This window comes from Lynx rufus, unplaced genomic scaffold (assembly GCF_022079265.1).
Source record: "Lynx rufus isolate CCGP_SWC_20201006 ecotype Redwood Valley unplaced genomic scaffold, mLynRuf1.p SCAF_8, whole genome shotgun sequence".
NCBI lineage: Eukaryota > Metazoa > Chordata > Mammalia > Carnivora > Felidae > Lynx > Lynx rufus.
The window spans coordinates 120,256,033-120,283,047 of NW_025814896.1; the positions used below are offsets into that span (position 1 = coordinate 120,256,033).

General features: G+C 48.4%; 1 protein-coding gene and 1 non-coding gene across 4 annotated transcripts in view; one reads left to right on the forward strand and one right to left on the reverse strand.

Annotated features, from left to right (window-relative positions):
* KIF3C (kinesin family member 3C) overlaps positions 1-25,030 on the forward strand; it is a 38,902-nt gene extending 13,872 nt beyond the window's left edge. Inside the window, exons 2-10 of one of the 3 annotated variants that reach the window (XM_047068759.1) lie at positions 8,787-8,888; positions 9,532-9,654; positions 10,790-10,908; positions 11,402-11,518; positions 21,838-21,946; positions 22,124-22,296; positions 22,557-22,729; positions 22,926-23,596; positions 24,116-25,030. In XM_047068759.1, the coding sequence (XP_046924715.1) occupies positions 8,787-8,888; positions 9,532-9,654; positions 10,790-10,908; positions 11,402-11,518; positions 21,838-21,946; positions 22,124-22,296; positions 22,557-22,650 (837 nt within the window). In that variant the 3' untranslated portion in view covers positions 22,651-22,729; positions 22,926-23,596; positions 24,116-25,030. Of the gene's footprint in view, positions 1-8,786; positions 8,889-9,531; positions 9,655-10,789; positions 10,909-11,401; positions 11,519-21,837; positions 21,947-22,123; positions 22,297-22,556; positions 23,597-24,115 lie in introns of all 3 variants that reach the window. The other 2 variants (XM_047068758.1, XM_047068760.1) reach the window with 2 other exon arrangements.
* Positions 3,266-3,339, reverse strand: TRNAR-CCU (transfer RNA arginine (anticodon CCU)). The gene has a single exon. It is a non-coding gene; the product is annotated as a tRNA-Arg (tRNA).
* Positions 25,031-27,015: the final 1,985 nt, after the last annotated feature.

The following is a 27,015-nucleotide window of genomic DNA, read 5'->3' on the forward strand; positions in this document are numbered from 1 at the left end:
ATGGGAGTGGGGTGATAACAGACAGTCAGACATCATCCAGAATTCTCTTCGTGGAGCCCAGGGCCCAGCCAGAAGGAGAGATCCTGAAGCAGAGTTCTAGATCCAAGGAGGAGATCTAACATGAAGGCCAATTAGCAAGAACTGACAGAAATCAGTCCTGAGAGTCCTATTGTACGGGTAGGGGAGGCTCAGAACCTGGGGGCCCTGGTGGTCTTGGCTGGAACAGCAGATTCCAGGCCTGATTGGCAGCTCAAAGTCTGCCTGACTGTCTAAATGGGTATCTTGAATCCATTTGGACATTGTCAGGCAGAATTTTTTTTTTTAATTTTTTTTTTCAACGTTTATTTATTTTTGGGACAGAGAGAGACAGAGCATGAACGGGGGAGGGGCAGAGAGAGAGGGAGACACAGAATCGGAAACAGGCTCCAGGCTCTGAGCCATCAGCCCCGAGCCCGACGCGGGGCTCGAACTCCCGGACCGCGAGATCGTGACCTGGCTGAAGTCGGACCTCAACCGACTGCGCCACCCAGGCGCCCCAGAATTTTTTTTTTTAATGTGTATTCATTTTTGAGAGAGAGAGGGAGAGAGAGGGAGGTGCAGAGAGAGAGGGGGACAGAGGATCTGAAGCGGGCTTTGCTCTGACAGAGAGTCCTATGTGGGGCTTGAAGTCACAAACTGCGAGATCATGACCTGAGCCAAAGTCGGACACTTAACCAGCCGAGCCACCCAGGCACCCCTGTCAGGCCGAATTTTGAATGAAGAGAGCAAAGGACTAGGTGTGGGTAGCTGGAGAAAGTGGAGGCTGAACAAAGAATTGTTTTGAATCAGAGGTCTGTCTCCTTACTTAAAGATCACCAAGAAAAAAAAAAAAACTTGAGAAAAGCGTAAAAGGATATGTTGTGAAAGGAGAGCTCAGACCTCCACAAGTCCACCTGAAAGGTATAGAGAATATAAAATAAATGGGAAGGCTCAATTTTATATCTACTATTAGAGCAATTTTAAAATTTTTTTTAAACATTTATTTATTTTTGAGACAGAGAGAGACAGAGCATGAACGGGGAAGGGGCAGAGAGAGAGGGAGACACAGAATGGGAAGCAGGCTCCAGGCTCTGAGCCATCAGCCCAGAGCCCGACGCGGGGCTCGAACTCACGGACCGTGAGATCGTGACCTGAGCTGAAGTCGGACGCTTAACCGACTGAGCCACCCAGGTGCCCCTAGAGCAATTTTTAATGATAATACTTCGTGCCTATGACATTGTAATAAAAGCAGCTCCGTTATTTATTGCTGGCAGTAGTTTAAGTGGTATAAACTTGTTAGAATTTGGCAGTATGTTCTAAGATAGACAAAATGTTTATAATCCTTTGTCCACTCCTGAAATTTCCTTCTAAGAAAGTCATCTAAAAAAAACAAAAAATGATATGTACAAGGATGTTTGTCATAAACATTGTACACAACCAAAATATCTTTTTTTTTTAATTTTTTTAAATGTTTATTTTTATTTTTGAGACAGAGAGAGACAGAGCATGAACGGGGGAGGGTCAGAGAGAGGGAGACACAGAATCTGAAACAGGCTCCAGGCTCTGAGCTGTCAGCACGGAGCCCGATGCAGGGCTCGAACTCATGGACCGTGAGATCATGACCCGAGCGGAAATCGGACGCTTAACCGACTGAGCCACCCAGGTGCCCCAACACAACCAAAATATCTTCTAATGCAGGTTAATGAAATATATTTAAATTAGCTGCTGTATTATGCAATCATCGAATTTATAGTCATAAACCTTAGTGAAGTAACAGGAAATTCTGGAGAGATTTGATTAAATGGAAATAGCAGGACATGAGTGTATATTTATACCTTGCCTGTTGATGTGAAAAAATGATGTGTGCATATGGAAAAATCTGGAAAAACAGGGAAAATAAAAGAAGCTGAGTATGTGAGGAATATGTCTTTTCCTAATTTTCTTTTATTTCTGTGGTTATTCTGATATTAGTGCTTTTTTTTTCCTGAAGGGAGAGAAAGATAATAAAAGGTTAAATATGTGTGCTCAGGAGGGCACCTGGGGGAGTAGAGCAACTCTTGATCTCGGGGTCCTGCGTTCAAGCCCCACACTGGGCATAGAGCTTACTTTTAAAAAAATGTGTCTTGGGGCGCCTGGGTGGCGCAGTCGGTTAAGCGTCCGACTTCAGCCAGGTCACGATCTCGCGGTCCGTGAGTTCGAGCCCCGCGTCGGGCTCTGGGCTGATGGCTCAGAGCCTGGAGCCTGCTTCTGATTCTGTGTCTCCCTCTCTCTCTGCCCCTCCCCCGTTCATGCTCTGTCTCTCTCTGTCCCAAAAATAAATAAACGTTGGAAAAAAAAAAATTAAAAAAAAATGTGTCTTTAGAATCCCTTAATAAACTGTTAGATATTTAAAACAGTCCTCCTGAGATAACCAATTCCATAAATTTATCACCTTTTATGAACAGCAGAACTTCCCTTTCTTTGTCAAAAAAACCCAAAGTAGGGGCGCCTGGGTGGCGCAGTCGGTTAAGCGTCCGACTTCAGCCAGGTCACGATCTCGCGGTCCGTGAGTTCGAGCCCCGCGTCGGGCTCTGGGCTGATGGCTCAGAACCTGGAGCCTGTTTCCGATTCTGTGTCTCCCTCTCTCTCTGCCCCTCCCCCGTTCATGCTCTGTCTCTCTCTGTCCCAAAAATAAATAAACGTTGAAAAAAAAAAAAATTTAAAAAAAAAAAACCCAAAGTATAAGCTCTTCCTCTATGTACCAGGACTGATTGGAAAAGCCTGGATCTTTCCTTTTCACACCTATTTTAATTTAATTTTATCTTTTAAAGGGAACATTTTTTTTTAATGTTTATTCATTTGAGAGAGAGAGAGAGTATGAGCAGGGGAGGGGCAGAGAGAGAGGGAGACAGAATCCAAAGCGGTCTCTGTCACACTGTCAGCACAGGGCTCCCTCCACCTGATGAACCACGAGATCACGACCTGAGCCAAGGTCAGATGCTTAACTGACTGAGCCACCCAGGTGCCCCTATTTTATTATTCTTTTTTAATGTTTATCATTTTAAGAGAACGTGTGCCTGAGCGGGAGAGGGGCAGAAAGAAAGATAGAGAATCTCAAGCAGGCTGTGCACGTAGCACAGAGCCTGATGCAGGGCTCGATCTCACGACCAAGAGATCATAACCTGAGCCAAAATCATGAGTCAGAAACTTAACCGACTGAGCCACTAAGGTGCCCCATATTTTATTTTTTTTAATTAAGCAAGCTCTATGCCCCAGCCTGGGGCTCGAACTCACGACCCTGAGATCAGGAGTCGCATGCTCTACCGACTGAGCCAGCCAGGCACCCCCACACCTATTTTGATCGTATAGTTTCCAGGTCTATCCTCGTAACCTTTCTTTGTCTTTGCAGGCTAAAGAGTCCTAATTTTTAATAGCCCTTGGATGGTTTTAGCCGCCCTTCTCTAGATCACTCTCCTCCGTGTCCCCAGAGACGCAGTGAGGGAACTACACACAGTGCTCCAGATTGAGCTGCGTCACCATTTTATATTAGGGTAGAATGATTTTTGTTTTGTTTCCAAAAAAGCCTTCATGATGGTGCCTGGCCAGATGCTAGTGGCTTTTTTAGCTGTGGAAGCATATTAAGCCAATGTCTTCTGGGAACAATAGAGAATTACTCCCCCCTCCCCCACTTTTTTTTTTTTTTTTAACTCCTAACTGATTGCTCACAGCTATCATTTAATGAGTAGAGCTAGGATTACTTTTTCCCAGAATGTAAAACTGTAATTGAAGCTCATCTGACATTTTTTTTGTCAGCTCACACGGCCTAGAAATTCTCTTGGACGTTACCACTTACGAAGCTCTGGGGGCATCTGTGGAGCTGGGTATCTGGCCAGTGCTCTCTTTCTTGTGTGATTTCTAGTGGAGATCAGTCCTGTCTTTTAACATCTGAACAGTTTTCCATCCAGAGAGATGCCTGTTTCTGTTTCCTTTTCCTAATCCACCCCCCTATTACGAGAATATACTTCTCTGTCTCCTTACCCACCCACCCCCCACCGACCCCAGCCCCCCCCATCTAACTTAACCAAGGCAGGGGTATTTTAACCTCTAACGTTCTGGCCACTGGCTTCCCCATGTACCGGAATAACCATGGGGATGAGTCAGACACGATTTTCTCCTGATAGAAACGTGTTGCTCTTCTCTTAGCAGGTTCTGCTTCCTAAAACATTGAACAGAATGTCTGGAGTAGAAAGAGCATGGGCTTTGGAGCCAGGCCGACCTGGGCCTGGATTTTCCATTTAAATTTAATGGCCGTGATGTGACTGACGGTGGATGGGTAACTTAACCTGTCGGAGCTTTCGTAAGGAAAACGATGGTGCTAACAGCATGCCCCTTAAAGCATGTCACACGGGCCACCTGGGGATCTCCTTACAAAGCAGATTCTGATTCACTAGGGCTGTGTAGGGCCTGAGATCCTGCATTTGTACCAAGTCCCCTGGTAATATTGATTCTGGGGGGAACCTCAAAAAGCAGTGATTCTGCGGCACCTGGGTGACTCAGTCAGCTAAGTGTCTGACTCTTGATTCTGGCTCGGGTCATGATTTCACGGTTCCTGAGTTCAAGCCCTGCATCTGGCTCTGCACTGACAGTGTGGAGCCCACTTGGGATTCTCTCTCTCTCCATCTCTCTCCGTCCCTCCCCTGCTTGTGCTCTCTCTCTCTCTCTCTCAGAATAAATTTAGGGGCCCCTGGGTGGCTCAGTCGGTTAAGCATCCAACTTCGGCTCAGGTAATGATCTCGCATTTCATGGGTTCTAGTCCCGCATTGGGCTCTGTGCTGACAGCTCAGAGCCTGGAGCCTGCTTTGGATTCTGTGTCTCCCTCTCTCTCTCTGCCCCTCCCCTACTTGTGCTCTGTCTCTTTCTCTCAAAGATAAATAAACTTTAAAAAAATAAAAATTAATTAATTAAAAAAAAAAAAAGCAGTGATTCTTAAATACGAACCTTGAAAAAACACCAATGCCCAGACCTCATCACTGGCTCTCCTGCCCCTTTCCAATTTGATTGACAGTGGGGTGTAGCCTGGGCCTAATAAAACCTCCCCAGGTGACTCTAATAGACATCAAAGTTTAAGACCCAATTCTTTTTTTTTTTTTTTTTTTTTTTTTTTTTTTTTTTTTTAAATTTTTTTTTCAACGTTTATTTATTTTTGGGACAGAGAGAGACAGAGCATGAACGGGGGAGGGGCAGAGAGAGAGGGAGACACAGAATCGGAAACAGGCTCCAGGCTCTGAGCCATCAGCCCAGAGCCCGACGCGGGGCTCGAACTCACGGACCGTGAGATCGTGACCTGGCTGAAGTCGGACGCTTAACCGACTGCGCCACCCAGGCGCCCCTTAAGACCCAATTCTTAAAGGTTTAGTAGGAGAAGTAAATATGGAACAGCTGACCAGCAAAGAAAATAATGGTTTTCTTCCTCCTGGTTCCCCGTCCTGTTCTCTCTCAACCCAGGTCCCCATCCTTAACTCCATCAGGAAAACCGGGGCATCAGCAGTTGCCCCGCGCCTTCCTTACCAGACTCTTCCATGGAGCACCTGGCTTGGGAGTTCTCACGGCCGGTCATGAGCCGAAGGGCCCAAGATTATAATGCGATGTGGCCCCGCAGTGGGAATTTGAAAGGCTCCCCAGTGACTCTAATATAGCAACCAAGTTTGAGAAGTCGTGTCTTTATGAGGTGGCAAAGAGTGAAGAACACTAGAGTCACGTAGAGTACCACGGGAAGTGCGAGGACTCAGGGCTGGAGTGTTCCAGAACGGGAAGCCAGGCCAGACACCAAGTCCCCCAACATCTCATTACCCAGTATTTGGAGGGATCAGTTATCCATGGCCCCAGCAGGAGGGGGTTTCCTCCGCATATGACAGAACTGCTGCCTTGTCTCCTTCCTGCCTCTTCACACGCGTCCCATCCCTCCTGCCAGGCTTCCCAGATTCTCAGACCCCACTGCTCTGCCCTTTCACCCTGCACCAGTGAGTGTGGGCCAGTCAGTTGAAGTAGGAGAAGTTGCCAGAAAGGGCCGGTTCTATTCTGGATGAGCGGGCCCAGGAAAAGGACCTAGAACCCCCCTCTGGGACCACCTCAGGGATTCCTTTCAGTTCAGCACACATTTATTGAGCACTTACTATGTGCCGAGCACCAAGACACGATTCCTACCCTGAAGGAGCTCACAGGGGAGACAGGATATCAGCAGTAATGGTCCATTCTGGGAAAATGGTAGGGACGTGTCTTAGTTAGGCCCAAAGGAAGAAATGTGCAGATTTGAGGGAATCAGAGAAAACATCCCAAGGTGCTCAAGGTGGGTCTTGCAGGATAAGGAGCGATTTTCCAGGTGGACGTGGAGTGGGAAGAGGACCCCGGTGTCGTGGAAAGGCACAGCACATTCCAGGAGCTGGAATTCCTCCTTTTTTTTTTTTAATCAAAAATAAATTTATTCTTTGTTTTTCAGGAACAAATTTAGTGATTCATCGCTTACATATAACACCCAGTGCTCATCCTAACCGGTGTCCTCCTCGATGCCCCTCACCCCTTCGGCCCTTCCCCCCACCCAACACGCCGCCGGCAGCCCTCAGTTTGTTCTCTGTATTTAAGAGCCTCTTGTGGTTTGTCTCCCTCTCTGTTTTTATATTATTTTTGCTTCCCTTCCCTTATGGTCATCGGTTTTGTATCTCAAATGCCACATCTGAGTGAAATCATATGATATTTGTCTTTCTTTGACTTAGTTCCCTGCAGGAGCTGGGATTCTTTGGGTGGAACTGGAGCACAGGGCACACCTGGGGAGTAGGCAGCCAGGGAGGCTGGGGGGCTGGGCCAGCCCGCGGGGCAGGGAGCTGCTGCCGACCTTGGGTTTTATCCTGCGAGGAATGGAGGCCTGTTAAATACTTCGCAGCAGAGGAGGGGCAGGCTCAGACTTGTGTTTTTGGTGACTGCCCCTGGGTGTCATGCGGGGGGTGGATGGAAGGGGAAACTGAGGCAGCAGGGAGTCCATGGCAAAAACCCAGGTGAGTCATGGAGACCGCAGTGAAGTCAGCAGGTGTCAGTCGTGAGGATGAAAAGGTGGGAATGGCGGGATCCCTAACAAGGCAGACTTGAAGGGGTCTGATGACTGGCTTGGTGTAGGGGAGGTGGGGGTTGCACGCAGGGCAGGGCCTGGGGTGAGGAAGCTAAGGTGCCTGGAGCACAAGATTTAAGGAGTCACTCACTGAAAGGATAGCCGCCTTGGGTGAGAAGGAAGAATCTAGGCTGAGTTTGTGCCTGTGGTGGGGAGGGGGGGGCTGGGTGGTGAGATAGTAACTCACAGCAAGGCCTGGAGGGGAGGGGCAGTAGCCCAGCAGGTGGCGGTGGTGTGGCCGTGAGGACAGGCAGCTATCCGGGCCCCTTGCTCTGCGGCAGCCCTGCCCTTGGCTTCGGAGGCTGTGTGGGGCCGCTCTGACTGGCCCGGTTTTGCTCAGCGCCCAATGGCATCCTCACACAGCTCAACCTCTGACCCCCAAAAGCAACCCTTAACCCCTGTCCCGCTTTGTCCACGGTGATGGGGCTCTCACAGGTGGCAAAGGGTCTTCCTTTCTCCCACATTGTGACAGCACCGTCTGCTTTGAGAGCCCTCAAGCAGGTCAGCCGGTTCCACTGGGAAAATTTCCAGTGGGGAGGCAGCCAATATCTTCTGGTGGCTCAAGGTGATTTCAACCTTCCGGGAAGCCTGGGATGAAATCAGAGGACAGCTGGAGTGCCCTGGGGCAGCACCCTCTGATTAGCAAGAATGAAAGTGCATTTTATGTAGTCACAGGTTACCCAGTTGATACAAATGCATGACCAGTTAAGCTTCAGGGTCAACCAGCACCCCTGGCAGGCGTGTGCCTAGCACCGGGCTGGGGCTTTCACCCAGCACAGGGGCTCACGGACTGAGGGTGGCGGGTTCAAATCTTCCCTCTTTGTTAACTAGCTGCATGACCTCAGGCTGGTTACTCTCCGTTTCTTCATTTGTTCAGTGGGGAAAGCAATAGCACCTTTCTCTTAGGGTGAGGATGGAGATCAGAGATGGTGTTTGTTAGGGGCTTAGTTCAGCCCCTCGCACATAGTACCCAGCAAATATTTGTCGGCCTCCCTGGAACAGAGCAGTTCCCGTGTTACGGATGTGAGAGCCGAAGGGGGTAACTTGGCCAGGGCCTTGCATTTAGTGGGCAGAACCCGAGTCTTTCTGGAGCTCTCCAGGGCTCATGCCGCTTCTGGAACCTCATATTGCCCCTTAGTGCTGCAAGGTCTTCCTTTGCTTTTGCTTTCTGTGTCAGCTGAAGATTACACCTGTGTTGAGAGCCCTCTTCCTGAGTCAGGAGCCAGTTAGCTAAAGAGCTGGGCTGCCTGTTGACTGGAGCATCTGCTCCCCACTCTTGAACACCGGCTCCAGCCGAAAGCCAGGATTAGGATGCCTTCTGCACGCCCCTCCTAGGCATGGTGAACCAACCTTCCATCTCTATCCAAAGCAAACAGATCAGGTGTCTATATTCCCCGAGGGATGCCCTCTCTTTGCCTCACCTGACAGTCTTCTTGACAATGGGAGCCTTGGGCTGGAGCCCAGGAGGCTGGAGGGGAAACTTTGTTCTCAGTGAGGACCACAGGCCCTGTCTGGGATACATCTTTTGTCCACGCCCGGAAGGACCGCGGAGCAGGGAAGCCAAACCTCTCAACCTGGTGATGCCGTGGCCATTTGAAAAGCCCCTCACCTAATCCCTCTGTGTCCCCAGGCCATGGAGAGCAAGCTGCTCATCGGGGGCAGGAACATCATGGATCACACCAATGAGCAGCAGAAGATGTTGGAGCTGAAGAGGCAGGAGATTGCGGAGCAGGTAGGGCTGGGGGCTTCGGGTCTCGTGGGGGGCATGGCCTTGAGGTCTTGTCTGGAGGGCATGGGGCAGTGAGCCATCGTGGACTCAAGATCCCTGGAATACAGTGCTAAGAACCTAAGACCCGATGCCCTGGATCCCATGGGCCCACCAGCCCAGGAGCCTGCCTGTGTCCGGGGCACTGCCCGCCGACGGCTGAGAGGAAGTGGCAGTTCTCCATGACATCAGCCTCTACGGGGCATCTGGTGTTAATTCCTGCCACAAGGGCGAATGTTCTTTTCCATCTGTATGACCACATCTGAAGTCTTCAAGAACCACAATTTGTTGGTCCTTCCGGTCATCGGTGACACCGCAAGGGGAGAGGGTGAGGAAGCTGGGAAGCCAGTATGATGGGAATCTATAGCTGCTGGACACCCCTAGAATGTGCCAGCTATATGAGCCAAGAAGAAGGTTCAAAGAGGCACCACTGAGGTTGGGGTCGAAGCAGGGGCCACGGGCCATGGGACACTGTCTTCTCCCCCCTGGCATCTGTGGTCACCATGCAGCCAGACCCCATGCGAGGCAGGATGCACCTGTCCCCTGAACTCCCTTGGCCCTCCCCGGTACACGCTGCCCCACTGAGCCCCTGTTCCCTGCCTTGGCCTAGAAACGCCGTGAACGGGAAATGCAGCAGGAGATGATGCTCCGAGATGAAGAGACCATGGAGCTCCGAGGCACCTACACGTCCCTGCAGCAGGAGGTGGAGGTCAAAACCAAGAAACTCAAGAAGGTGAGATGCCACAGGCGAAGGGGTCAAAGTGTGTGAGGGCCCGGCAGCCTCTCCCCAAGACGGTCACCCTCCCGAGGGGTATGTGTCGTAGGGCCCCTTCCCCACTTGGCTTGAACTGCTGAAGCCCCGAGTTACTTTGCCGGGGCTGCCGGGGTGAGGGGTGGGGAAGGCAGGGGTCTGGCGCTGGAGTGGAACAGAGCCTTTGCTCCTGGGCCAGGCGGGGCCTGAGAGGCTCGGAAGGCCTTCACTTCCAGTCTCCAGTTGCCATCCTCACGGCGGTGGGTAACTTTCCCCTGTACAGTGTCATCAGTGAGTCACAATTTGGGTAGCCAGGCCTGGGACAGGGCCCGGAGTGTCGAGGAGACCTGAGAAGACACAGCCTGGGGGAGCTCAGGAAGGGAGCCAGAGGCGCCTGTGGACATGGGAAGGGCTGAGACTGCTCTCCGGGACTCTGCCAAGTCCTTGGCCAGGGAAGGGCATGTATAGGGACAGCAAACTCCGGCCCGGATTCTGGGAAGAGCCTGGAGAACCCTGAGGGTTGTCGACGTGGCTGCCCCAGTGCTGGCCAGGCTGCCCAGCCACAGTGGCAGTTTCCAGGGACATACCTGCCTCTTGGTGGGTTAGGAGTGGGACAGCAGGCTCTGTGCTGCCCTCCACACCCCCATTCATGAGAGCCCCTGGAGAGGCAGGAGTGGGATGGGTCACCTTGCAAACTGGCTTAGGCCCCCTTCCCCTCCCTGGACCCTGCACCAGCTGTTGTGTACCTGGGTCCCGATTCTGACTCTTCTGTTAACTAGTTGTGTCTCCCTGAGCGTCTCTGTGCCTGAGTTACCTCTTCTATAAAAAAGAGGGTGTTGGATTAAAAGGTCTCGCGGGTCCCTTTCAGTTTGAACATTCCACAATGCTGCCAGCAGCTGAGAGGGAGCAGGTAACGGGCCCTAGTGTTGGGAGGGACAGGACAGCCCTTTGAATAACTTGCCCTGATTTGTGACGGGGCAAGAGGGAGATTCAGACTTGGACCTCACCCCGAACTCAGCTGGTAGACCCTGAGCCTGCGTCGGTGGGGCCCAGGCTGGGTCACAGGGGCCTCGCTGCCACACTGCACAGCCTCTGAGCTGCGCCTGTCTCCACGCAGCTCTACGCCAAGCTGCAGGCGGTGAAGGCAGAGATCCAGGACCAGCATGATGAATACATCCGCGTGCGGCAGGACCTGGAGGAGGCGCAGAATGAGCAGACCCGGGAGCTCAAGCTCAAGTAGGGCCCCCTCCCCTTCCCGGTCCTGGTCCTCACGGCCGTGCCTCACTCCCTGGCCTCTCCCTGGTGGGCTTAATTCCTTCCTGAAGGCCTCATTCCAGCCGTCTGCTCACCCAGGAGTCCACGTCCCTTAGGAAGAGAATGTGTCGAGGGATGGGGACGAGGTCTAAGTTCTAGAGTTGCTTATCAACCTCCTCTCCTTGTTTCCTTCTCTTTCCTCTGCTCTGCCTGTATACGATCAGTCCCCCAAAGTGCATGCTGGGTGCTGGCCACGGGTCATCCCTCAGGCCCTGAGCTTACAGTCCTTGCATTGGAAGCAGTGATTTCAAGCTCTGCGACTTCTGTAGGGACCCTCTTCCTCCAATTCTCTGCTTTCTCCTCTGTTCCCTCTGCCTCTTTGCTTCTTGCTTCTAATCCTTCAACCTTCACATGCGCTGTGTGGTCTCTTACCACCCCCCCCAGTTCCCCATCTCTACCTCATTCCTGCTCCCAGGTACCTAATCATCGAGAACTTCATCCCCCCTGAGGAGAAGAACAAGATCATGAATCGGCTTTTCCTGGACTGCGAGGAGGAGCAGTGGAAGTTCCAGCCGCTCGTGCCAGCTGGAGTGTGAGTCTCTCTCCCCCTGGTCTGGGCCTAGGCACTTGCCGGCCCACCCCAGGTTGGGGGTGGCCAGGAGCCTGCGGGAGACAGAGGCTTCTGTGCCTTTGGAGAAGGGTGGGGAAAGTTCCGATGGAGTATGGATTTCTCGAGACCTAACACAGAGGTCTTCACGAAGGAAGGGTGTTTTGCCAAAAACAAAGTGTTTTCCTCGAGTGCCCCATGAGGGACCTACGGAGAGGAAGAGCGTCTCAGCCTTTTGGCACTCCCAGTGAATGATAACATTCTGTCAGTTTGGTGAATATTCGTTTTTCGGGTGCCAAAAACAGCGACGATAGTTAATATTTGCCTTACTGTATTTTAGACTCTCCAGACAGAAGGTAAATCCGACACAGAGCTCACAGTCCAGTCTGTATTTTCTGAATACAGAGAAGTAATCAGATCAGGAAATGATAGAGGCGTGATCCAATCTTTATAGTTTCACTCAGCTCAGCGTGGTGATTCAGCATTTCCACCTGTTTCCTTGTAGCCCAGCTCTTAGGTACAGTTTGCGTCCCCTGGCTGTGTGTGTGTGTGTGTGTGTGTGTGTGTGTGTGTGTGTGTGTGTGGCTCCCTCTGCTGGTGGCCCTGAAGATGATCTTCAAACCCGGCAGAGGGACTGCCTCACTCACCTGGACCACTGTCCCTTGATTGAAAATCTGTAGACAGTGGTGTTTAGGAGGCTGGATACCAAAGCACTTCCCTGGAGGTTCTTTGCTCTCTTTATCTTAGGAATATTAATGCCAAGATAGGGCAGCATTCTCCCCAAAGCTCAGTGGGAAGCTAGCCATAGAGGTCTGTGGCTTCTCACTGGGGCATCTGATGCCCACTTAATCTGTCTACTTTCTAAAAGGCCGATCCTACCCAGGCTGACACTGTGCAACTTTGTAAGAGGCAAGTTCATGAGTAGAGGTCTTTTTTTTTTTTTACTACTTTTTTTTTTAAGGTTTATTTACTTATTTTGAGAGAGAGAGAGAGAGAAGGAGGAGGAGCAGAGAGAGAGGGAGAGAGAGAATCCCCAGCAGGCCCCACACTGTCAGCTTAGAGCCTGACACGGAGCCTGAACTCTTGAACCATGAGATCGTGACCTAAGCCGAAGCTGTTGCTTAACTGACTGAGCCACCCAGGTGCCCCTTATGGGTAGAGGACTTTTCAGTGGTGTCACTTTGGACTCAAAATGCACCTTTCCACTCTAGGTAGGGACCCATAGTAGTACATCATCTAGCACAGAGGTTCTCACCTGTGATTTGGGTTCCAGAGAGTCTGATTTAAAAGGTCTTGGGTGATAGATAGATAAATAGTCTGTCTTGGGTGGATCCCAAGGACTTAAAATTTTTTTTGAAGCTTCCAGGTGATTCTGCAAGGAAGCCCCACTTGAAAGCCATGACTCCAGTGCCCTCTGCTGGAGGCAGATGCTGGTGAGGCTTCTGGTCTGTAGGGTGACTGATTTTGTGCTTGGACAGGTTCCTGAATGAAAGTTTGCAGGTGGGGGAATTTCTTTACATTAAATAGAGATGGGATGAGAGGCTCTGAGAAGTCATGTGTTTATTACCTTTTTATTTTGAAAAATAAGCATTGCAAGAACGGTGCAAAGAATTCCCTTAATATCTTTCATCAAAATTACCAAATGTTAATATTTTGCCACCTCTTGCTTTATTCCCCATCCCCTAACCATTTGAGATTAAGTTGCAGACATCTTGACCCCTTAGCTGTATTCTCTAAGAATGAGCACATTCTTACATAACCACAATACAGTGATCAAATCCAGGAAATCTTATACTGGCACAATACTATTATGTAGGCAATATTCAGTCTTAGCCACTTATCCCAATAGTGTCCTTGAGGGCAATTTTCTGCCTCCCTACCTGAGCTGGGACATGGCATTTAAAGGCAGTGCCTCGTTGGTCTCCTTTAATCTCGACCTGAGAAAGGATCTTGATTGGACTTTTGTAATTTCATGCTTCAGAGGAGTTTATTCATTTCTCAGAATAGTTTGTATACACTGAAAAATCATTCATAGATTTTTTTTTTAATTAAAAAAGCTATCTTAAGGGGCACCTGGGTGGCTTAGTTGGTTAAGCCTTCAGCTCTTGACTTCAGCTCAGGTCATGATCTCACAGTTCATGAGTTCAAGCCCCACATTGGGTTCTGCACTGAGAGCATAGAGCCTGCTTGGGATTCTCTCTCTCCCTCTCTCTCTCTCTGCTCCTCACCACTTGCACTCTCTCTCTCTCAAAATAAATTTAAAAAAATTTTTTTAAGTGCTTTAAATACTTTTTTTTTTCTTTAAATACTTTTTAAAAATAGATGCTAGTAATAACTATTGAAAAGAAAGGTGGCTCGGTCGGTAAGCGTCTGACTTCAACTCAGGTCATGATCTCATAGTTTGTGGGTTCGAGCCCCGTGTCGGGTTTTGTGCTGACAGCTCATAGCCTGGAACCTGCTTCGGATTCTGTGTCTCCCTCTCTCTCTGCCCCTCCCCCACTTGTGCTCTGTCTCTCTCTGTCTCAAAAATAAATAAACATTAAAAAAAAAGAAATACATTCACAAGCTTTTTCAAAATAATGGTTAAGTATGTTCACACCTTAACCATGTTATTTTATACAGAATGTGTATAACCTGCTCAGAATACATACAAAGTATGTATGTTATATAAAAATACTAAAACATGTCTGGGTAAGGATAAAAGGTATTAAGGCAATAATGACATCTTAATAATCTCTACTGTACTTAAAATACAAAGGATATAAACAATTATAGATTTGGCACCTGGGTGGCTCAGTTGGTTAAGCATCTGACTCTTGATTTTGGTTCAGGTCATGATCTCATGGTTCGTGAATTCAAGCCCGGCATCAGGCTCCATACTGTCAGTGCAGTCTGCTTAGGATTCTGTCTCTCTCTCTCTCTCCCGCTCTCTCTGCTCCTCCCCCTGCTTGTTCTCTCTCTCTTGCAAAATAAATAAACTTTAAAAAATAAATAAACAATTATAGATTTCTCTAAGAAAAAACTCCAATAAATAAATTACTTCAAAAAAATTTATTAGGGGAACTGGGGTGGTTCAGTCAGTTAAGCATCTGGCTCCTGGTCTTAGGGTCCTGAGTTCAAGCCCTGCATTGAGTTCCACGCTGGGCATTGAGCCTACTTCAAATAAAAAAAAAAAATTGTTAATAAATACCAGGGGGGAGCCTGGGTGGCTCAGTCGGTTAAGTGTCTGACTTGGGCTCAGGTCGTGATCTTGCATTTCATGAGTTCGTGTTTCATGAGTTAGAACCCTGTATCAGGCTCTGTGCTGACAGCTCTCTCTCTCTCTCTCTCTCTCAAAATTAATAAAAATTAAAAGTAAATAAGTAAATGCCAAGTGATCAACTATATGCAATTCTGAATTACTAAAAAATTTTTTCCTTTTTAAAATGTTATTTGCTAACCATTTTGCTGTGCGTTTACCTCAAAACTTTTTTAAAAATCACAGAAGTTACAAAAGTAAAAAATAGATCAAGGATGTGTTTATATGAAACAATTTTTTTAGTTACTTTTTTTTTTTTTTTTTTTTTTTTTTTAGCAGCAGTTGGTGCTTTAAAATAAAGCAAAAACAATTCCCTCATAACTGGAATCCTAGTTGTGATTCTGACTCAGCACAGAGAGCCACAGGGTAGCATCATGGTGCAAGCGTTGCTCATCGGGACCTCACACTGTCTGCCCCAAACCCCTCATTTCGCATGCAAAACTGAGGGTGGGGGGCGGAAGAAGTTGCCTCCCTGGAGGAAGGGGGGCACCGGGTCTCACTATTTGCAGCCTCATTTCAGCAGGGCTGAAAAACTCTTTTCCCAAAGCCTATTAATCAGGGCGTTGTTCCCTTTGCTCAATTCACATGTGGAATATTTTGCTTTATTTTGGTACTCTAGGGATGAAAAACACTGAAGGCCACTCACAGGAAGAGCAAAAAAAAAAAAAAAAAGCGTTGTTGGAAAGAAATTACCTGAAGTCATGTTGTCCCTTTAGAAAACTTTTGTTGGGGAGGGGTGCCTGGTTGGCTCAGTCAGAAGAGCATGCGACTCTTGAGTTCTAGCCCCACGTTGAGTATAGAGATTACTTAAATAAAACTTTTTAAAAAAAAAAGAAAAAAAAAGGGGGTGCCTGGGTGGCTCAGTCGGTTGATCGTCGAGCGTCCGGCTTCAGCTCAGGTCATGATCTCACGGTTTGTGAGTTTGAACCCCGCGTCAGGCTCTGTGCTGACAGCTCAGAGCCTGGAGCCTGTTTCGGATTCTGGGTCTCCCTGTCTCTCTGCTCCTCCCCTGCTCGTGCTCTGTCTCTCTCTCTCTCTCTCAAAAATAAATAAACATTTAAAAAAAATTTTTTTTTAAAGAGAAAAGAAGGCTTTGGTTGGAAAAATGGTTTTCCTCCTCCTCCTCCAGCTACAAGCATTTGCCCCTACATGCCCTTCCCAGTGCCTTTTAAATTTTTTTTTTTTCAACGTTCATTTATTTTTGGGACAGAGAGAGGCAGAGCATGAACGGGCGAGGGGCAGAGAGAGAGGGAGACACAGAATCGGAAACAGGCTCCAGGCTCTGAGCCATCAGCCCAGAGCCTGACGCGGGGCTCGAACTCACGGAGCGCGAGATCGTGACCTGGCTGAAGTCGGACGCTTAACCGACTGCGCCACCCAGGCGCCCCCCCAGTGCCTTTAAAAGGTGTTACTCCAGGCAACTCTTGAAACGCGCCCATATCAAGTTCTTTTGGGAAAACTCCCCCTTTTTCTTTTTTCTTCACGATCTCTGTGCCACCACTAGTTGCTACACAGGTGAGGTGCCTTCCACTATCACAATGTTTATGAAAGTTACTTTGAAAACCCATTTTTGCAACCAGCTCCAGCAGGAACTGTTCTACATGTGTGACCTTTTATTTTTAGTTTCTCATAATGGACTTTATTTTTAATTGTATGGATACAAAATTGTCCTCTAAGGGTCTGTATTTGACAATGTCTAGAACCATTGGTTTATAGTCACACAATTCTATTTGTAACTTTAGTTCTTGGGCCTTTGCGACCCCAGCCACCAGAGAGTCTTTTCATTTGTTTTTTTTAGCATTTATTCATTTTTGAGAAACAGAGTGAGACAAAGTGTGAGCCGGGGAGGGGCAGGGAGAGAAGGAGACACAGAATCTGAAGCAGGCTCTAGGTTCTGAGCAAGTGGTCAGCACAGAGCCTGATGCGGGGCTCGAACCCACAAACTGTGAGATCATGACCTGAGCCGAAGTCGGACGGTCAACCGACTGAGCCACCCAGGTGCCCCACCAGAGAGTCTTTTCAAAGGCGCCATGGTGCAGCAGAAAGAGACTAGATTTTGGGTTTAGAACATACTGAATTCTAGTCCCTGCTCTGCCACTTGTGACCTGGAAAAGGTTTTTTTAACCTCTCTGAACTCAAATTTCTTCACCTGTAAAGTCAAGATAGTAAATCGCCCTGCAGGATTATTGAGGTTGAAATGAGGTAATATGGGGGGAGGGGCTCCAAGCCCCAGAGGAGATGATCAATAAATATGTAATCAATAATCATATATCAATAAGCCAATATTATAATTACAGGGACTCCAGAAAAGCCAGTTTGCCTTCATCCCTTAGAAGGGCCGCAGGAGGGCAGTTTGGTTTGCTGTTTTTGTTTTAAATTTTTTTTTTTTAACATTTATTTATTTTTGAGAGACAGAGCGTGAGTGGGGGAGGGGCAGAGAGCGAGGGAGATACAGAATCTGAAGCAGGCTCCAGGCTCTGAGCTGTCAGCACAGAGCCGGACTCAGGGCTTGAACTCACGGACAGCGAGATCATGACCTGAGCCAAAGTCAGACGCTCAACTGACTGAGCTACCCACGTGCCCCTTGCTGTTTTTGTTTTAGAATTTGATTTTATATTCGGGCGCTCTCCAAGTTTAGAGAGAGAGCATTCCTTGCTCTAAATAGAATCCGGATAGTTAAACAGGTTTCATTACAGAGGCAAAGTTTACCTCGGTAAGAACATTCTCGGCTCTGGGTTGAGTCCCTAGATTTATTCACAGGTCTGTGACATCGGAGTTGAATCTGAAACAGGGAGAGAAGTTCCGGCCTCCCCAGGCAGGCTAGGCAGAGTGGAGAGCTGGCCTGTGGGGACAGAGGGACCAGATTGCGGAGACAAGTCGGGTTTGCTGTGGCAGGTGATTGGGAAAGACCCAGAAGGAAAACTCACCCTATGATGTTGGATGCCAGTTTTCAGAACAGAACAGGAAAAGGTGTGTGTGTGTGTGTGTGTGTGTGTGTGTGCTGAGACAGCTGATAAGGAGATTGGGGTCAGTCCCTAAGACAGAGCTGAGCGATGAGATTTTAATATTAAGGGGAAAATACTGTGATGGCAGCCATTGAGAGGGAGGGTCATATGAGAACTCTTAGGATCTGTCCGGCATAGAGTGATTGTGGGTCTCTGTCAGGAGGGGCGGATACATACAGAGCCAGGCCTCCCGCTCTGGGCTGTCAGCCACAACCTGCTTACTAGAGAGGGATCAATCATGGAAAGTAGGCCTGGGGCAGAAGAGGGCGTAGATGGGAAGTTTGGTGTCCCAATTACAGACTCCCCTCCCCCAGCCCCCTCTTCCCGCATGTCACCCAGAATAGCGCTGGCATCTTTATTGGGTCAGGCTGCCAGCTCACACGATGCACTGCTCCGCTCGCCCAGCTCTGTCCCCCTGTCCCATTCCCAGAGCCTGCAGCCTTCAGGGCACACTCCGCCCCAGCCTGCTCCGGGTGTTCTCCTAGAAACAGTACAGCATCCTAAAAAGAGAATTTGGCAAGGTCCAGTTCGGAGTCTCTTCCTAATTGTTTGACCTTAGGCACAAAAGGCATTTTGCTTGTCTGAGCCTCAGGCTCCTTGTCTGCCCTGTCTACACCGCAGGAGATGACTGCAGAGTTCAAATGGGATGTGCAGATGCACCTTATAAATGCTAAGTGGTTATGTTACTAATTTCCCCCCTCCCCTTGAGTTGTGGGCGCGGCTGCCCACGCGCACGGGCACAGCCTCCCTGCTCCCGGGGGTTATGCAGCAGCTGAGCGAGCTGGGGCTTCCGTGGTTTCATCCTTCCCTGTTTTCCTCCTTAAAGTGGGGTCCCGCACTCCCTTATAGTCTTGCTAAAATGAACCACAGGAATGCCATATCCCCTCACCCTCTGCCGCAGAAGGGCGGGCCTGGTGCTGTCAGCTCCAAGGACAGGATGTCCTATCTGTGAATTACTTGGCCTGTTTCTTCTCCTCCTCTGTCTTCTGTCTGCCTTTTGGCTTTTTTTTCATGGCTCGTTTGTATCCCTGCTTGAAATTAGCAAGTAGAATTGAGAATAAATCATCATCACAGCTGCCATGAGTTGAGCCCTGGCTGTGAGCTATGCTAAATCCTTATCGCACTTAATCTCAGCAGTTCTGGGGGACAGGCAAGAGCTAGCTGAGCCGGGGCGCCTGGTGGCTCAGTCGGTTAAGCGTCCGACTTTGGCTCAGGTCTGATATCACAGTTCGCGAGTTTGAGCCCCACATCGGGCTCTGTGCTACCAGCTCAGAGCCTGGAGCCTGCTTCAGACTCTGTGTCTCCCTCTCTCTCTGCCCCTCCCCCACTCTCTCTCTCTCTCTCTCTCTCTCTCTCTCTCTCTCTCTTTCTCTCAAAAATAAATAAACATTAAAAATTTTTAAAGAAAAAACGAGATAGCTGAGCCTCAGAGGTATTAAGCTACTTCCCAAGGTAACGCAGCTTTAAGGGGCAGAGCCAACATTCAAACTCAGATATGTCTTACTCCAAAATCTGTGTTATTTTATTTTAATGGAAATACTTTTCTTGATTTCTTTCCTATCTTCGTTTCTTTGTTTTGAATAATAAAAGTAATACACCACACTCATCAAACTGCTGAAAGTAAGAAGCCTGACATGCTGTGATTTGGCTAGGATATAGAGCAATGGAAGCTTTCACGTATAACCACTTTGGAAAGCAATACGGCAATATCTAGTAAAGTTGAAAATGCACATACCCTACAACGGAACCTTTCCATTCCTTGGTATACCCCAGGGAAGTTTCTGAATATGTACTCGAAGATACCTGTACAGAAATGTTCACAACGGCACTGTGTATAGTAGATAAAAAAAAAAAAATCAACCTAGATGTCCATCAAAAGAATATATATTTTATGCACACACATACACACACACATACATGATGACATATTGCAACCTTAAAATAGTCGAATAAGTAAACTTTAATAATCTAATCTAGAGGTGCATGGATAAATCTTAAAAAGTTGAGCACACAAAAATGTGGTATGTTCACCACACAGTTCAAATTTTAGAAATAGGCATACAAATACTCATTTAATTGTTTATGAATAGCCACATATAAAAATAACAATAAAAACAGGAATGGCATTGGTGAGCGTCAAATTCAAGAGAGTAACTAACTCAAGGGAGAGAGAAATAAGAGTCTTAAAAACTGTCTACATTTTCTTGCCTTTTTAAAGCTTATTTATTTATTTTGAGAGAGAGAGAATCCCAAGCAGACTCTGCACTGACATGGGGCTTGATCTCACAAATCTGGAGATCATGACCTAAGCTGAAATCAAGAGTTGGATGCTTAACTGACTGAACCACCCGGGTGCCCCTACATTTTATTTCTTTAAAAAAAAGATTTAGTTTAAATATAACAAAATGTTAAATGATTTGACAAAGCTGGATGGTAAGCATATATATATATTATTTTCTACACTTTTCTGAATGTCTGAGATATTTAGATATAAAGTTATACATTTTCATTGTAAAGTTCAGATTTTTCAGAAAGGCATAAAGATAATAAAAGTCATCTATGATGACACCATCCCAAGATAGTAACTAGTAGCATTTTGTTGAATACCCAGACTTTTTTCTAAGCAAGCAAACACGTTTCTTTAAAAACAAAACAGGGGCGCCTGGGTGGTTAAGCATCAGTCGGTTAAGCATCAGACTTCAGCTCAGGTCATGATCTTGCGGCTCAGTGCTGACAGCTCAGAGCCTGGAACCTGCTTCGGATTTTGTGTCTCCCTCTCTCTCTGCCCCACCCCCTCCTTGAGCTCTAGCTCTTTCCCTCTCACTCTCTCAAAGATAAGTAAACATTAAAAAACAAAAACTTGGGGGTGCGTGGGTGGTTCAGTTGGTACCCTTATAGAAAATCAATTGATTGCAAACATAAGGATTTGTCTCTAGATTCTCAATTCTTTTCCATTGGTCTATATGTCTGTCCTTATGCTAGTACCACACAGCCTTGATTACTGTAGCTTTGTAATAAGTTCTTTTTTTTTTTTTTTTAATTTTTTTTTTCAACGTTTATTTATTTTTGGGACAGAGAGAGACAGAGCATGAATGGGCGAGGGGCAGAGAGAGAGGGAGACACAGAATCGGAAACAGGCTCCAGGCTCTGAGCCATCAGCCCAGAGCCCGACGCGGGGCTCAAACTCACGGACCGCGAGATCGTGACCTGGCTGAAGTCGGACGCTTAACCGACTGCGCCACCCAGGCGCCCCAGTTCTTTTTTTTTTTTTGACAGAGAAAGAGAGAGAGAGAGAAGGTGCAAATGAGCAAGGGACAGAGAAAGAGAATCCCAGGAGGGGCAGAGGGAAGGAGGGAGAGAGAGTGAAGTGAGACTCACCCGAAGCGGGGTTCATGTTTTACCCGAAGCAGGGCTCGAACTCATCCAAAGTGGGACTTGAACTCGTGAACTGGGAGATCATGCCCTGAGCCGAAGTCAGATGCTTAACAGAGCCATCCTGTAATAGGCACCCTGTAATAAGTTCTAAAACTGGGACGTGTAAGTCTTCCAACTTTGTTCTTTTCCAGGATTGTTTAGGCTATTTTGGGACCCTTGCATTTCAAGCCTGATTTTTTTTAATCATTTTTTTGTACAAACTCCTAAGAAGAAAAATGAAAACCAGAAAAACTAATCATCAACGGTTTTGCATAATGTGTGAAATCAGCATATGAAGCTGAGAGCTGAAAGAAGACTGGATTTCCTTTCTTCATTCTAGCCCTTAATCAAACCTTCTTTACTGTGGGGGGAAAAAAGAACTGAAAAACACAAGAGTAAAGAAATCTATGCTTTCCTGTGTTTTGATAGTGTTTAGTTGTCCAGCTGTATTAGAACAATGAGAAGAAAATTCCTGTGAACCACGGTCTGCGGAGTTTCCTGCCTACTTGAATGATACTTAATTCTTCATGATGTCATTTTCCCCATGTTCAAAAGAAATCCATTCTAATATAGCCTCTTCCCCACAGCAATAACAGCCAAATGAAGAAACGGCCAACGTCAGCCGTGGGCTACAAGAGGCCTATCAGCCAGTATGCTCGGGTTGCTATGGCAATGGGGTCCCACCCCAGGTACAGGGTAAGAAGCTGGGAAATAGAAGGGGCGGGAGGAGAGAGGGTCCAAGGGAGGGATGCTCATAACCTTGGCGTGCTCTACCTACCTCATCACCTTCGCTACACCCAGTATTTACTGAGTGCCTGAGGGATCCGATCATCAGGGCCGCTGCTCACGTCTGGTCTGATGTTCCCACCACAGGCTGAAAACATAATGTTTCTGGAGCTGGATGTGTCCCCTCCAGCTGTCTTTGAGATGGACTTCTCTCATGACCAAGAACAAGACCCCCGTGCACTACACATGGAGCGGCTTATGCGGTTGGACAGCTTTCTGGAAAGACCTTCCACATCTAAAGTTCGGAAGTCCAGGTCCTGGTCAGTACCGCTATGGTCAGAGTGGGCAGTGGACTTAGGAGGCATGGAAACCACGTGGGCTGGTTGAGGCTGAAGAGGGTTTGGGTTGTACCTGAAGGGCATTAAGGGAGGGTGATAACTGGAGCCGTTGGGGGGGTGGGGGGGAGGTGGGGGGGGGAGTTCCTACAGCAACAGGATGAGGAAAAGGCAAGTCCTCACTTTTCTGTTTCCTGCCCTTCCCCAACCTCCCCATTCACCTACCTCACCCCTACCTTCTGCAGGTGCCAGAGTCCTCAGCGGCCTCCACCCTCTACCACACACGCCTCACTGGCCTCCGCTGCTCTGCACCCCACAACAGTGCTAGACCATGAGTGACAACCTTCAGTCAGGCTGCCCATCCAAGAGCCTCCTGGGCTGGGGAGCCAAGCCTGGATCATCTCACCTGACGCTCAGTGTGCGTGCGTGTGTGTGCATGTGCGTGTGCGTGTGTGTGAGGGGGTGAGCATCTGGCAGACCGCGTCTCTGCCTGCTCATCTTAGCCTCCTTTATTTAATTAATGTTATTTATTTGTGGAGCTCAGCTGTGGGGGGAGATGCCTTCACCTGAGCCTGCCGTGGCCACTGCATAGCCTCCTTTCCTTCTGACTTTAGACCCCCGCCATGTCAGACCTCAAGCTCCTCCCTGTCAGCTGCTCCCAGAAGGGAAGGTAGCCAGTGCCTGAGAAGAGAGTACTTTTTCTACCTGTCTCTCTCCATAATCTCCATCTCCTCCTATGCCGACGGTGAGCAGTTCTTAAGCACTTTCTGGGACTAGAAAAATGCTAGATGTCCACAAAGGACAAGACATGTCCTGACAGTGTCAGGCCGATGCTCCCAGGGAAAAGAGCCCTGCACTCAAGCGTCTGGACCTCAGACAACCTCTGTTGGCCTCTTGGGCTCCTTTTCAAGGACTTTTGTGACCTCACCGACACAGCCATGCTCTTTGGCTTTGGCAAGAACTCATGGCTTACCAAACTCTGCTTCCTGGCCACCTTCCCAACCCTTGGATGGGAATTGTGAACCAACCAGTTGCTGCCTGCTCAGGACCTGCAGGAAATGAAACAGTAATGGGACAACATGGACAGTCATCGAAGGAAGTCCCTTCTCTGAGTCCCTTTGTTTCTGTTCCCTCTGAGAAGTAACTGGGGTCAACGAGTGATCAAGCCAACACCCCGTTTTTGAGACGCTGCTCCTTCCTGCTTTGGTCACTTTCCTCCGCAGCTGCCTGGATCCCAGTTCATAGTGGGAGCGATCAATGTCATTCTCCCCCTGGCTAAACAAAGGTATTGGAATCTGTTGCTTCCCCCTTCATTTATCACAGGAGACAGGGACCCAGGCACAATTTATCAACCTTGCCTATTACTCCTGTTTCTGCATCACATTTGTTGAGCACTATTTTGTTGAAAACTGATCCTTTTTCTTTGGCGTTGTATAAATTGGTCCCTGGGGAAGTACTCCTCGCCTCCCTTTGTGACATACCAAGATGTCTCCAGGTTATCTCAAATAATAAGTAAATTTCTACCAAAAAAAAAAAAAAAAAAAACGAGAGAGAGAGAGAGATTAATTTTCATTGATTTACTTTTTAAGTGTGTATTTTGGTGGAGGAGTGAAGAGGCAATCATGAAAGAAACAAGTGGTTTAAGATTTCAAAATGCCCTGATAGGGGGAGTCTCTAGTTCCCAGAATTTGAGGATTTTAGTCATCGGGAGAACAGCACGAAACCGACCGAGCTGCTTGAAATTGGGTGAGGGGAAGGTGGTGGGGGGTGGGGGCTGATTACCTGGTTCTTCTCTTTCCATCAGGAAGTGAACCCTTCTTATACAGTTCAAGTTCTGCTGTAAGGACCAAGCTATGGTTTGGTTTAATCCAATGATGCTGTCATTTCTGCTGTAATTACCGGACTAGCTGGTTTGGCAACTCAATTGCCATTTGCTCCTGTCCTTCAAGGAAATGCCATTTTTCATCAGAGCCCAAGAGATTATTTGAGACTCAGGATTCAGATCAGAGGTTTGGCTGTGTCTGGGATGGGAATTGTGTGTAGAAATGCCCCAGGTGGCCTGGGCACAGGGGGACCTCCATGCCTACATTGAGTAGCCTCTCCCACTGACCTCTTTCTTGTTTGTAGATGAAACAGCACGTGTCACCCCATTCATCACTTGGACACATCGACTTCGCATTGTCTGGTCACTTGACCCTCACAGTCTTATAGCACAAAATACCCAGTCTCACCAACCCCAGTCTGAGGGCTGGGCCCTAGGTGTGTCGGACGAGGAGCTCCTGCCCGCAGTTTTGTGTACGTGTGTGTGTTTGTGTGTGTGTGTGTGTGTGTTTACCTCCACAGGGGACACTCAACACTCAGTGTAAGACATGCTGGGAACAGGGCCACCGGGGTGGTTGGATCTCAGTCTCTCTGTCTCTCTCCTTCCCTTTTGATGTATCAGACATTTGATTGACAAAGTAAGGGCCTTGACTGGGACCAAATTTCCATGTCTGTTGCTATGGTCTTTATTTAGGACAACAGTTAACGCAGTGGCTCATTCTTGTCACTATACATATGGCTATACAGGACATATGTAATATATAAATATATATAAAAAACATTACCGTCTGTCTCCTTGGCTTCAGATGAGGCCTCTCTGTTGAGCTGAAATGCACCTGCAGCCCAGCCCTGTTCAAATTAACACAGTCGATAATAAAGGAATGAGTATCGTCACCGAGCTGGTTGCCTGCCTTCTCTTTTCTTTGTTCCTACTTTTACTCTCGTTTTCTGCCTTCTCTCTCTTCCTTGTTTTTCCAAGAGCGGTTCAAGGGTATTTGGAGCCCAGCTACAGTTCCCAGCACCTTGGGGAAGAACCAGCTGCTTAGAAGGGACTCGTCTGCCCAGTGGGGCTGAGGGGCAGGTCCCAGGCTCTAGTCTGAAGTCCGTGCCAGAACCATGGCAGCAACTGTTTGTGTCCTAGGCGAACGGTCCCCACCCAGTTAATTCTGAGCTATTAGCAGATGTCAGCGCGGCCTAGATTCCAGATTAGCTGTCAATATCATTTGACAGCTCTGCTCCTCCATTGATCAGCCAGGAGAAATGAAAGCGGGCAGTAACGTGTGTAAAGCGCACAGAGATGCCTGGCCGGCGGCGGGCGCTGAATTAAAAGAGTTTCAAAGACGAACGTCCCGTTGGGCTCTCTTCTCAGGGCTTCTTTCCCTCCCTCTGAGATCGGACTATTGGTTCCCCGTAGCATGGGGGTCTTGCGGGAAAGGAAAAATAGTTATCTCTAGCAAACACAAGGCCCCTGACTCCCAGGGGAGCGCCGTGGTTGGCCTGGTGCACGAAACGCAGCAGTGAGCCAGCTGGTTTGGCACAGGTGCTTGTCCCGGAGGGGCTCCCTGCCTGTGCACCGTGCTCCAGCCCTGAGCGCCGGGGCTGGAGTGGCTCTGCTCTTTGGGACTTGCCGGGTGTTGGGCTGGGTACTTTACACGTGCACACTCATTTAGTCCTCCCACGTGGGAGTTATTGTCACTGGGTTACAGAGGAGATTGAAGAAAATTAACTGACTTGGGGCACCTGGGTGGCTCGGTTGAGTGTCTGGCTTGGGCTCGGGTCATGATCTTGGGGGTTCGTGAGTTTGAGCCCCGCATCGGGCTCCCTGTTGTCAGCCTGTCAGCACAGAGTCCGCTTCGCTTCAAATCCTCTGTCCCCCTCTCTCTGCCCCTCCCCAAAATAAATAAATATTAAAAAAGAAAAAGAAAAAATTAACTAACTTAGCCAAAGACATGTGGTCAGTGATGAAGCTGGATTTCCAGACTCTAAGCTGAGCTTTTTTTTTTTTTTTTTTTTTCAACGTTTATTTATTTTTGGGACAGAGAGAGACAGAGCATGAACGGGGGAGGGGCAGAGAGAGAGGGAGACACAGAATCGGAAACAGGCTCCAGGCTCCGGGCCATCAGCCCAGAGCCCGACGCGGGGCTCGAACTCCCGGACCGCGAGATCGTGACCTGGCTGAAGTCGGACGCTTAACCGACTGCGCCACCCAGGCGCCCCGAGGGATTTCCAGACTCTAAAGCCCCTGTTTTTTTTTCCTTTCTCTGCCTCCTCTCTAGCCCATCCACACCTCAGGAAAACTGATAGGCACCCTGTATGTTTTACAAGTAGTGCAAGCCAGGGACAGAAGGGCAGACCCTTCAGACCCTGAACTTAGAGGTCCTATTTTAAAATCACTCGTTTCTGGGGTGCCTGGGTGGCTCAGTGGGTTGAGCGTCCGACTTCGGCTCAGGTCATGATCTCACAGTTGGTGAGTTCGAGCCCTATGTCGGGCTCTGTGCTGACAGCTCGGAGCCTGGAGCCTGCTTCCGATTCTGTCTCCCTCTCTCTCTGCTCCTTCCCTGCTCGCACGCTGTCTCTCTCTCAAAAATAAATAAAGATTAAACAAAAATTTTTAAATCACTCATTTCTCCTGTTAGTAGTGGGATCACTTGTGTGGTTGATGTAAGTGGTTTTCTAGAGCTTTACAAAACAGCCGAGGGTAGGAATTCTCTCTTGACCCTGACCCGGGTCTTCTGTCAACCGTTTGTTGATAAAGAGGCTGCTGTGTTTCACTTCCTCCTCCAAAGCTGGGCACCTGATCTCCAGAGGGTGGGGTGTGTGTTAGAACTCTTGGCTGCTACTAAAGATTCATTTAAGCTGGTCTGAGTGAAATAAGGACACAGA